Source organism: Taudactylus pleione, unplaced genomic scaffold (assembly GCF_031769625.1).
Source record: "Taudactylus pleione unplaced genomic scaffold, aTauple2 ptg000080l, whole genome shotgun sequence".
Lineage (NCBI taxonomy): Eukaryota > Metazoa > Chordata > Amphibia > Anura > Myobatrachidae > Taudactylus > Taudactylus pleione.
In genome coordinates, this window is record NW_028284482.1 from 2,233,592 (window position 1) to 2,246,968 (window position 13,377).

General features: G+C 46.2%; 1 protein-coding gene across 3 annotated transcripts in view; it reads left to right on the forward strand.

Moving 5' to 3' along the window:
- Positions 1 to 12,930, forward strand: part of HEBP1 (heme binding protein 1) — a 183,879-nt gene extending 170,949 nt beyond the window's left edge. For 2 of the 3 annotated variants that reach the window (XM_088468111.1, XM_088468113.1), the window contains one exon: positions 11,141 to 12,930. In XM_088468111.1, the coding sequence (XP_088324237.1) occupies positions 11,141 to 11,315 (175 nt within the window). In that variant the 3' untranslated portion in view covers positions 11,316 to 12,930. The other variant, XM_088468112.1, reaches the window with a different exon arrangement.
- Positions 12,931 to 13,377: the final 447 nt, after the last annotated feature.

Genomic DNA, 13,377 nt, shown 5'->3' on the forward strand with positions numbered 1-13,377 from the left:
ACGACAACCAGATCTGGATAGGCGTTTCTTATTGGAAGTGGATGCATCATCAGAGGCCGTGGGAGCAGTTCTATCCCAGCATTATGAGGACAATCAAGTTCATCCCTGTGGGTTTTTCTCCAAGAAATTTTCTCCTGCCGAAAGAAATTATGCTATATGTAAACAAGAACTCTTGGCAGTGAAGTTGGGATTAAAAGAATGGATATACCTGCTGGAAGGGGCTAAGTTTTCCTTCACTGTCTTTACAGACCATAGGAGCCTCCTCTTCCTCAAGAATCTCCAGTGCGTGAGACCTCGTTTGGCCCGATGGGCTTCCAGTTCACTCAGACCTTCCGGTCTGGAGCCCTTAATCAAAAGGCAGATGCTCAGTCCAGATCCCTCCTCTGTGATGACAAATCGGAGAATCAACATAATACTTGCCATTGTCTTGGAGTCAAGAGTGTTCGCCACCTTACAGTTACAGCCCCCTACTGGGAAGTCTTTTGTGGCCCCAGAGTTAAGGAAGCAGCTCCTCAACTGGGCTCATTCCTCTCGCTTTGCAGGTCACTTAGGTACCCAGAAGACCCTGGAATTTTTAAAGAGAGGCTATTGGTGGCCATACATGAAAGCGGACGTGTCAGAGTTCATTTCTTCATGTTCCTCTTGTGCCCAGCATAAATCTTCATGTCAGGCTTCGGCTGGTGAGTTGTTGTCACTACCTATTCCATCACATCCATGGACACATCTCTCCATGGACTTCATCACGGATCTGCCGAACTCTCAAGGGTTCACTACCATCTGGGTCATAGTAGACCGATTTTCAAAGATGGTCCATTACATACCCCTAAAGAAACTGCCTACTGCTCCTGACTTAGCTCACCTTTTTCGTTCAACATATATTCCGCCTCCATGGTCTTACTGCCGAGATAGTCTCTGACCGTGGTGTTCAGTTTACAGCAAAATTTTGGAGAGCCTTATGTGCTGTACTACAAGTGAAACAAAATTTTTCTACGGCTTATCACCCACAAAGCAATGGATCCACTGAGAGGGTTAATCAAGCCCTTGAGACCTTCCTGAGGATTTTTATGACATTTTCTCAAGACAATTGGTCTATATTGCTGCCATAGGCTGAATTTGCACATAATTCCTCCTACCACTCTTCTACGAACCAAACTCCATTCCAAGTGGTCTACGGTCTTCATCCTCGGGTTCCTGAATTTCAAAGCCTGCCTGTCTTTAATGTACCAGCCGTAGAAGACACTGTACGGAGATTTGCATCAATTTGGACTCAAGTACGTGCTGACCTTGAGGAAGGCGTCTTCCAGTTACAAATTTCAAGCAGATAAAAGGCATAGGAAGGTACCACGTATGCAAGTTGGAGACCAAGTCTGGTTGTCCACCCGGAACCTGCAGCTTAGAGTACCATCAATGAAATTTGCTCCACGCTTCATCGGGCCCTGCTTCATCGGGCCCTTCTTCATCGCCTTCAGTTGCCCCCTTGCCTGAAAATCCCCAATTCCTTTCATGTCTCCCTGCTTAACCCCCTGGTGCTGAACAGGTTCCACAAAGCCCTGCCTGTTTCTCCCAGTGTCCAGACTGAAAGGGGTGTGGAGTTTGAGGTCTCCCAGGTCCTGGATTCTCGTATTCGCAGAGGACATTTGCAGTACTTGTTGGATTGGAGGGGTTACGGCCCGGAGGAGCGTTGTTGGACCAATGCTCGAGATATCCATGCTCCTGCACTCATCAATTGGTTCCATGCTGCCCATCCGGAGAAGCCTGGTGAGTGTCCTGAGACCACCCATAGGGGGGGGTACTGTCACGTCCCGGGTTTCTCAGCATGGTGGTCAACGGGTAATACCTGTGAGGTCACTGGCGGGGGTGTCTGGCGGCGGCACTGGTGTTTGGCGAGGGGCATTGGCTGCATGTGGTTCTGTGCGGGCACATTGTCACTAGAGGCTGGTGAGGCCTGGCGGTGTTTCCGCCCGGCATGGGCGCCGCCATCTTGCCTCCGGCCATGTGATTCAGTTGTCCAATCCTGGTGGGTCATGTGCTCTCTCTACCCAGTCATAGCGCGGCACTTGGTATTTAAAAAGGTCCAGAGCCTTACTTCCTTGCCAGTGCAACGTGTTTCTCAGTTACAGCTGACAGAGAGTACCTGTGCCTTACCTGCCTCCTTGGAAACGCTACCAAGCCTGTTGCCTTGCCTGCTCCAACCCGCTGGACTTGCCCTGCACCCTCCATTTACCTTTCCCCTGCCTGAGTACCTGAGCTTGCTGTCTCCCTGCACCTTGCCTCCACTTACACCCAGCTGGACTACATCACCTCTGCCTGCATTTGTTTTTAGCTCACCATACCTGCATTCCGTTACAGCTCACCATACCTGCATACTGGACTGTTTCTGCCTGTCACTTTCTGGACATTCTCCCATTTACTCCACTACAGTTATCAAGTGCACTTTAGTGCTATACCTGGACTATTTCTTGCCATTCCCATGTCTACCAAGTCACTTATTAAAAGTTCCACTTTTTCATTTAAATCTGCTTCTGTGTCTGCTCCTATCACCACCCCGGGTCCACAACAAAACCAGAACCTCACACCCCCTATGGTGTAGCAAGCAGTCACCTCCAACTCTTCCTCCCCCTGGAAGTGGGAACCGCGGCCGACATACACTCCCCGACTCATTATTCCACCCACTAAGTGAGCGCAGCTTGGTAAGTTTGACTGAAAAAAAAAACAACTTATGGTGTTAAATATCCCAGCACACAGCTCTGTATAGTATGTGTGTCAGCACAGTTCTATATTCTTGACACATTGTGTATGTTAAAAAACGTATCACACGATCTGGAGGCTCTCTCTTTTATATTTACATATCTACCTTGGAGCAGATTGGTGCTTAAGGAGAAGAGACCCTAATTATATTGCTGTATGAAAAAGTGTTATCCGGTACGAAGCTTGTATTTATTTGGGTGCTGGTGATTGCTGGTTTTCATTTTCTCTGACACCATTTCTAGTCTGTTCAATCAGCACAGTCTCATATCTTATATTAAGACTTTATATCAGGTTACACCAGGGCCGAAACTAGGATTTTTGTCACCAGGGGCAAGACAGTAATTTGGCACCCCCCCTGGTAATTCCCCCTGCAGCAGTGCCCCTATAGTAATGTCCCCTGAGGTAAAGCCCCTGTAGTAGTGCCCATATAGTAAATCCCCTATAGTAATGCCCCATAGCAATGCCCCTGTAGTAGTGCCCGTATTGTAATGCCTCCATAGTAATGCCCATATGTTAATACCCCATAGTAATGCCCCTGTAGAGCCCATGCTCCCATATTAATGCCCTTGTGGTAATGCCCATGCCCCCATTATAATGCGCCTGTGGTAATGCCTCTGTAGTGCCCATGCCCCAATAGTAATGCCCCTGTAGTGCTCATGCCCCTGTAGTGCTCATGCCCCAATAGTAATGCTCCTGTAGTGCTCATGCCCCTGTAGTGCCCATGCCCATATAGTAATGCACCTGTGGTAATGCCCATGCCCCCATAGTAATGCCCCTGTGGTAATGCCCATGCCCCCATAGTAATGCCCCTGTGATAATGCCCATGCCCCTGTAGTGCAGCTTATTTAAAAAAAATACTTACCTTGAACCCTGCTCCTGCATCCAGCTTCGCTTCTGGTCCGCCAGCCGCTCCTCGGAACTATGGGGGAGACGTCATGACGTCTCCCCCATAGTGCCCGTGGGGAGAGCCGGAAGCTAGAGTTCGGTAGAGAACTCCAGCCTCCGGCTACACCGCGTCGCTGCAGGGAAGGAGCCGGGCGCCCGCTGGTAATAAATACTACCAGCGGACGTCCGGCTTGGATCCTCTCTGCAGCGCCGGGCTGGAGGACACTGGCAACTGGTACAGTGGCGCACCCGGTGCACGTGCACCTCCAGCCCCCCACTAGTTGTGGCCCTGGTTACACGATGTTGGTTTTTATTCTCTTCTTTTTTTGAGATATACACCGAGATCCCGTCAGAATAAAGATTATATGGACTCTATATGAACAGTGTTGTTGCTAAAAATCTAAAAATAAGTGGTACACTGAAGGTGCCGTCCCTTCACTATTATCCTAAATAAATATATATATATATATATATACACACATACATACAGTATATATATATATATATATATACACACAGTATGTATATATATATATATATATATATATATTGCTGAGTCTACCTCTGTTCTTTCCACTTTTCCTTCTGTCTCACCATGTTTTTCCCCTTTTCCTTCTCCCTCTGTTTGTCCCTCCCTATACTCCGGGCTACCTCTATTTGTCCCCCTTTACTCCCATCTCCCTCTGTTTGTCCCCCTCTCTTCCTGTCCTCCCTCTGTTTGCCCCCCATTCCTCCCGTCTACCTCTGTTTACCCCCCATTCCTCCCGTCTACCTCTGTTTGTCCCCCTCTTCTTGACTTCCACTGTTTGTGCTCCATTGATCCCATTCTACATTACAGGCTTGCAAAAGGAGGGCCTTGGCAGTTCACTTAAAATTTCCATTCTACAATTGTGTGTGTGTGCACGTGCGCAAGTGGTATTAATCTGTATCATATTTTATGTTTTTGCCTTGCTCTCATGTTTTCTAGTGTGTACTTGATTACAGTAATAAATGCATATATTACAGTAGTGTCACCGGAGCAAGTTAAATATATATAACTATGATATGTGTATATAATTGATTTGTGTATCTTGCCCCAGGAATACATACTGTAATATATGCACAGGATTGTTTGAGGGTGGGGGGCCCCAAACCGGTATCTTGCCTAGGGCCCCATGAGGTCTAAATCCGGCTCTGTCCCAAAGGCATCCCATCCTGTGCGACGGCACCAGCCGCACTGCTCTCCTTATATACCTGAGTAGTTAGAGTATGGTGACTGTACAGTTTTTGTGTCAGGGATACACATTTGTATTTTGTCCATTGTAGTTTGTGTTCACTAAAATAATTCAAGGCTGGATGGGTCTGCACAAAATGTTCAGGTTACTGTGCCTTACAGGGTTATGTCTACTTCAGATCTTGAGATTTTGATTTGGAGCATTTAAGGCTTAAATAATGATAAAATAAAATGATTCCTTATCCTGGAATACATCAAGAAACAGACCCCAGACATTATGCTTTTGCAGGAAACCCACTGTACATGAAACAAGTGATGGCATATATAGGATACATACAATGGAGTATGGTAATGGTGAATTCATGTAACTGGGACTTAAATACACCTGAATGTATCCACCGATAAAGAGGGTAGATGTCTGGATTTGATGGTGTAACAAATTACAATAGGTAATGATTATGATGACTGTTAGCCACAGCTTCAGATTGGCTTACTGGGTATTGAGCCACACAACCGGTAATACTAAAATCATTGTCGCCTTGGCTATATCACATGATGTTGTGTTAAGCTACATCTGTGTACTTTCCCTATGCTATTGTGGGTGGAAAGTATACACTTGTCCTGTTGTACACCTTGCCCTCCTTGCTAGTGTGATAGAGCTGAATTCATCTTGAGGTGTTTATGTACGGCCAGAGTTTTGGCTCTAGCTCCAGGATTAGGTTTTTGCCTCAGTGTGAACTGCGTCAGGGCCATACACTGTCACAGAATCACTAAAAATGGGGACACTTTTAAATTACACAGTTCAGGGCTGGCTCTAGTGGAATGGGCAGTCTGCCAAAGACCTGTGAGAATGCAACAAAAGTATCCTTTTCACCTCTAAGCAAACTTGATTACTCATTCAAGTTCATATTAAATCCAGAGCCTCTGTGTTTGCATGCAAGGGCATAACCAGGGGCTTAGAGAGCCACTCTGAGCCTGGGTAAAGGGGAGTAACCTAATCTCAAGAGGCGTTGCCATGCCCCCTTAAAAGAAAAAAAAAATATTTTGAAGCGTGTGCTGGGCTGCTAACAGATAAGAGGGCTCCTCCAACAAGCCCAGGCCTGGGTAACTAGTACCTGCTCCCGCTCCTCTCTGTTCCCCAGGGCATAACTAGAACATTGTGGGCCACATGGCAAGATCTTAAAAGGGCCGCCTCAGAGGTAAAAAAACCCATACATTTGCCCACACAGACCCCATTCAGATTATGCCACACGGAGCCCATTTAGGTTATGCCACACACTAGTACCCCTTATATACATTATGCCACATAGTAGTAATGCCCCTTATACATTATGCCACACAGTAATGCCCCTTACACATTATACCACACAGTAATGCCCTTTACAGATTATGCCACATAGTAGTAGTGCCTCATTTAACACATTATGCCCCCCCAGCAACTCACCTCCACTCCCCTTGTCCCCTCCAGCAGCCTCTTGCCTCCCCCTGTATGCCATTAGCAGCCAGCAGGTGTGGATTTGGGGCCAGGCTGCCAGCTAATTACAGCTGGTGCACCGGCAGCCAGCAGCAGACATGGGAGCTCACTCAGACCCGCTCGCAAGCTCGCTGGCAAAAAGGGGCCGGATATTTAAATTATGTGCTCGTACTGCGTCGCGTAAGGACGCTCACTGGGCCTGATTCTGACCCGCTCGTGAGCGCTGAGTGCCCGCAAGTGGGTCGATGGTGCCCAAGTGCGCATGCGCACGACGGAGGCGGCTCCGTCGTGTGCATGTGCGAGACCCGAAGGGTCTCGCACCAAAGGGGGTGTGCTGTCGATGGTGATTGACAGCACGCCCCCTTTGGTGGGCGTGCCGGGGGCGTGGCTGCCCAGACTGGTCCCATCTGGGTCCGGCCCCACTGACATCACTAGTGATGTCAGTGGGAGTGCTTTTGGCTCTGATAGAGCCAAAAGCACTCCTGGGCTTGCGGCAGCGAGACCCTACCACAAGGGTCTAGTCGCAAGCCCGATGGTCGCGATGGTCTTGACCATCGTGACCATCATCATGGCCGCTCGCTATAGCTGTGGGTGGCCACCCACAGCTATGCGAGCGGCCGGGAGGCCGCTCCAAAAAGGAGCAGGGACGGCCCTGATTCAGAGCAAGCGCTCTGTCAGAGCGTCCGGCTCTGAATCAGGCCCACTGTGTGTTAGCGAGCAATGGCAAATTGCGCTCGCAAGTGTCTGAAGATGCCCCCTTGCCACTCGCAACACACGTCATCTCCAGGAAATGTATGATTAATCAGGAACATCGTGAGCCATCGGAGCTGCTCGCAGCCCTTGGGGATGCTTTTCCCCGCCGCAAGCACTGTGCGGGCTGAAATACATGCAGGTGATGTGTACAATGACGCTACTTTGCTAATTATGCATGCCCTTTAAAACGCTGTTTTGGTGGGCAGACACGCCTGCGTTCACATGCATCTTCCCCTGTTACCACCCACAAACGGCATTGTCTGTCACTCAAAGCAGCGACCTGATAGTGGCTTACGAGCTACCAAAAGCAGATCGCAAGGAATGGCTTGCGCACGCGCACTGCGAATTATACGCATGCGCAGATGGGTGAAAATCGCTCAGAGCGAGCGATCGCACCTTAGCGAGCGGGTCTGAATCAGGTCCATGGACAGACAACATCGGCGCAATTTGAATCTGGCTGCTGGTCCGTGAGCTCCGATTGGCTCATGTCCAGCACCAATCAGGAGCTGCCACTGCTGATTGGCTGCCAGTCTGCGAGTTTTGATTGCCTTGCTACCGCTTGCGCTGTTTCTCCATGACTGCCTGGCAGTGCGCCAGCTGTAATCATCTGGCGGGCTGGAACCAAATCAACATTGCTGGCACCCGGGTCTCCCCTCGATGGCCCTGACTGGAATGGCCCATCTTGAGTGTGTGAATAGGTGCAGGGGGAGGGGCAGGCCACAGAGGCAGCTCGGGCACCATAGCAGCCGCACCCCTTGCACTCATTGTATTTACGCCACTGTTTGCATGCATGTTAGCAGACAGTGAGGTTCTTTAGGATCAATGGAAGGGGGGTTATAGGCAAGGACAATGTAAACAAATATAGGCTGAAGGTGTACTTCAGGGTCCAGTCTTCAACCCGGGCAACACCAGCTATCCCAGCTAGTTGCTAATAAAATAACTTAATATAATGGTTCCTGTTTTAGAATGTGAAATAGTGACTGTTGCATCTATGCTGGGTCCTCAGCTATTGTTGCTAATTGTGAAGTCTTGCTTGGAGTTGAAATTATACATATATTGAATGAATGTTGCAACAGACATATTTATTGGCGCCTTGTACAGGAATCGAGAGTGGTACGTCTGCAAAATGTAAAGAGATTGAGGAAGTAACTTCATAGTGCAACACCATGAAGACATTAATCTGATTGTGAAGACTTTGCTTATACACAAATCAAACTATCATGCAGACTTCAGAATGGCTTCAGTCTGATGGCACAATATGCAACTCTAGAGATAAGCACACATCCATTATCTGTTTATAACATATTTTGTTGGTGTAAAACACTGTAAAATGGCAGCACCATGTCATTCTTAACAGTTATAGGTAATTCAGCATGTTTGCAAAATTAGGCCTGAAAAATCAATGAACAACAAAGTTGGCAACATTTTGACATCATTTGTAGGCATAACTCATGTTTGTACGTAATTGCGATTTTTTTTTTTAGGCTTCGGAACTGCAAATTTCAGCAAGTGAAGCTGCTGCCTAGAAAAGAAGATAGACGCCCACCGGAGCCATCGCAAACTCATTCGCAACTACGTACATATACGCAGACCATACGCAAGAATGAGGAACATCAACTGATAGTGTAGCCCTATAGCCATGCAGATACTATCACAACTGACAACAGCTACATGCCCCGAAAATGGCCATGACACGCCTGCGTTTTTACTGCCACTCCCCGTTACTTCCCCCAAATGGTCCCTTCCTTTCAATCACGCTACAATAAAAAGCCCAGTGCGATCGCTGCACATGCACAGTCTGAAGATAATCGCTCACTTGCGTGATCATCGGCAACTGCGTACAAACATGAATTAGGCCCCCTGTGTGGTACTGGCACACTACAATCCCTAGAATTATGTGTTTACTAAATTTGGTTATAATGTATACTTTGCATTTTAAATACTGAGTTTCATTAGGTGTCAATTTATAAACCACAGAGAATAAAATGGAATCCGTTTTACATGATAATAGGAACTGTTTTGTACCTTTGGTTAATAGTTAACAATTGAGAAATTTCCAGATACAGAAATTTGGGACTGACAAAAAACATTAAGCACACTTGGCAACCATGCAATAACAGATTAGCAGACCAAGGGGTCAATTCACCTAGAAGCAAGTTTGTATCATGAAACTCTCTACTGTACATTGCGTGAATGTGTGCTCCCGAGAAATGCGAGATCCAATTAGAAATGGCAATTTGTGGGATTCTCAACGAGGGTGTGCAACTTTTCTACAATATGCGACCTGGGAGAAGTGCATGAAAAAGTGAGAAAACCATCCTTGACCCCCAAAAAGTAGCAACTGAGGGCCTAATTCAGCAAGGATCGCAGTTGCTAACATGCACGCAATCGGCCAATTGTTGCGTTCCGCTCATGCGTATGCATCGCAGTGTGTTTGTGTGCTATCTAGCTATTGTGATTGGGACTGTGATCGCAGTGGCTATGCAGACCCATCACAGAGTGATTGACAGGAAGTGCAGTTTGTGGGTGGTGACGAGGGAGTGGTCAGGGATGCGCAGGCGTGCCAATGCATTCGCACACCGTTGGAGGGGCATGCACAAATTAGCCACTGTGATGCCATACACAGTCTGAGGTCTCATAGCGTGAGTGGAAGTTAGCAAAGTCTGAGTAAGGTCTGGGCTTGTGCTAGTGTGTGTATGGGTCCGATGTTACCAATTATTTTGCTATATTACAAGTATACGGATGTGAGTAAGGGGAAGTGGCCGTCCTTATGTTAGACTACAATCGCAATGCGAATGCAATCATTTGCATATCACCACTGATATTAGCAACTGCGTTCCGATCCTTGCTGAATCAGGCCCTGAGATAGCATGGCCGTATAGAAGGTTGTTAGATTCCATACTGAAACGACTGGAGGTTTTTAAAAGGAGTGAAATGGATGAGGTTTGCACTTTTTTATTAATGGTTGAAAAATTAAAGCGTTGTTTTGAAAATTAAAGACTATTCATCATTATGGGGTACAGAGAAATGTTTGCAGAGTAATTTTTCAGTGTTTTTATAGCAGTTTGTAAAAAGATGGAATAAACACTTTTACCTCTCATCTGCAAGTTCAAAAACCCCTCTCACATCAATACAACACCTCCACATACCCGTCCCACATCATTTAACCTATTATTGTACTTTTTAGAGAAATTCACCTGAAAACTGACGTCTTTAGTGCCAAAATTATGCTATTTAAACCCCTCCAAGTGTGTGATTATTCTTTGGGAGGGGTGTACCAGAGACTCTACACTATGGGCCTGATTTACTAACAATCGCAACTGCAATACCGATTACGCACACAGTTCCACTGTGATCATATGCTAATCCATTGCGATCGCTATGCCGTTGCAGCACTACATAAGGATGCCCACTTTACGTTCCACACATCCGTAATGTTTAGCAAGACTGCAAAACCATCAGCACAATCGAGCACAATCGCAGCCTCATGCACACTTGCACAAGGTGTGACCTTACTCAGAAATTGCCAACTTCATCACACGCAGTGAGACCTCAGGCTGCGTACGGCATCACAGTGGCTAATTTATGCACGCCAATGCAACGGCGTTCAAACGCACTGGCACCCCTTTGTTTCACCAACCACCCCCGTCACCATCCACAAACGGCACTTCCTGTCAATCACTCTCTGATGGGTCTGCGTGGTCTCTGCGATACGATCGCAGCAGCCAGTTCACATATTTGCACTGCGATGCATGCACAGAACGCAACAATCGGCTGATTTCATGCGTATTAGCAGTTGTGAACAGTAGTGAATCAGGCCCTGTGTCTGGACATGTTAACCTTAAAATAAAGATTTTACCTACTTTTACACCCGCTCAGAGGACTGCGCATAAAAAAAACACAAATTTACGCAGAAAAGGCAATGCAAGTTTGTAATTGAATTACAAATGTAATTTGCTGTGTGAGTTCACAGTGAGAACAGCTCGCAGAACAGATTCACACTTAATTGAACCGACCACCAAATATTTAAATACTAACTATTGCTACCTCTTCTCTGGTTACTGCAGGCAATTTGGAGGATTTGCCAAAGAGACAGATTATGTAGCACATGCTGCAAAACTCCGTTCTTGTCTTGGACCAGAGGCATCATATTCTACAAACTATTACATTTGCTGTGGCTACGACCCACCCATGAAACCTTATGGAAGACGAAATGAAGTCTGGTTTGTTAAGAACAACTAAAGTGGACCCTTGTGCTCTAGTACCTGGTTGTGATACAGTATAGGAGTTACTAGTATTCTATGAATGTAGTGGACTCAAATTGAATGTATTTTGCAACACTTGGCTTGCATTCCATTTGTTGGCAATAAACTATGCTCATATTATAACTTCTACAATGATACTTGCTAAATGAATTTAACATGAGTCAACATAAATATGTAACAAAATGGTAATCAGCGTTTACTTTTAACACTGAAAGCTTAAATGTCAAAATTAGTTCCAATAATGCAGTCAATGGAGATACATATATATATATATATATATATACACACACACACACAAAAAAAAAAAATGAGTGAGGAATGAATCCAGTGTCTGCACATGGGAGTGGGGGAAAACTTTTCAGGGTATGTCACCATACTGGGGATAGCCCCGGGCTATCAGCCTGGGCTGGGGTGCCCTGGAGAGGATGGCCCCTTTATTGGGGGGGTCCCCAGCTGCCCAGGGATCCCCGACCTGGGTTGACTAGTGGTCAGGGGTGATGCTTCGGCTGGGTAGCCCGGTGAAAGGGCTCCCCTGGCTTGTGGCATTACCCCCCGCTAGAAAGGGTCTGGTGCTGGTTCTGGTAAATACAGGGGGACTCTACACATTTTTTTTCCCTGTATTTCCAGGACTGGCTCAGAGCCCAGTGCTTTTTACGCTGAACACGATGGACCCCTACATCATTTGTCCCCTGTAATTTGCCAACCAGGACTGGTTCAGAATAGCCCAGTGCTGCTTGTTCTTTATACGGGGGACCCATTCATCATTTGTCCCCTGTATTTAGCACCACCAGGACTTGGTATGCAAAGCCTGGTGCTGGTTGTTCATATTAGGGGAGGGCACACTTTTTTTTTTTTTTTATTTCATGTAACACTTTAACATTTTTTTAAACAGCAGCACAGACGGATCTCACTGATACCATCCATGCATCTGTGTTTAATTTTATCACACACATATGCAGGCATCACGGATCTCCCAGATCTGTGCATGCTGTGTCTGTCTGCCACCGGGTCCCACAGCTCTCACCACCACCGCCGCTGCTGTAGCCCGCACTGATGCCGCCTGTTACACCGCCGCCACTGATGCCCGCTCCAACGCCGCTGGGTCCCCGCCACCAGTTCCGCTCGCTGCCATTGCTGCATCACCCCGCTAACATCTGCAAGAGGCAGCCATCTTGGTGTACCCAGGTGAAGCCACAGTGAGTACACTTGCTAAAGACACCTACTGAGGCTGCACAACAAATTCTCTAATGATATCACAATAGGGCATCATCATGCTCGGTATAACGGTTTGGACTGAATCTACAGGTCCAGGCTTTTTATAGACAAATTGTGGTTTGGATTTCAGAAAATCCCGGTTAATTTGCCTGGTGAGGTATTACACTTATGTGTAAAGACTACCCCTGAAGAAGCCCTTATCAGGGCGAAACACGTCAGGTAATAATTGGGCACGCAAGTTTGGGTCCCCACAAATGTGGATCAGAGAATTTTAAGGTGGGGGAATTCCTTTCATTATACCCACAAACATTGCTATGCCCTATTGTGATATCATATTAATATGTTATTACTAAATTATATCTTTTAAAAAGATTTTTTACCAAGAAAGATTTTATTGCTAATAAAATCATTCATGTATATATGAAATATTGATTTGTTTTTTGGGTGTTCTTCCCTTGGTGCGAGGGTTTATTTTTAGTAAAAGGTTTATCCACGTGGATGATCCCCGCCAAGTAAAAGGACATAACGTGGAATATATGGTCTTAAAGAAGACAACAAGATCCGTGGGTCATCACTATACCTCTGTTCATCAATATATTGAATTATAAAAAGGACATATCAATATTGAACATTATCTAGAGACTTTAAATCATTACTAGCGCCCCCTCTCATTTGTGTGATATATATATATATATATACTAGCTGACACATATATACAAGCTGTTATATACTAGCTGAAATTGCTTGTGCCATTATGCCAACATTTTTTTAATTTGAGTTGTTCAAGTTATATTGCTTTGTATAGGGGCACAGTCGTGAGAGTG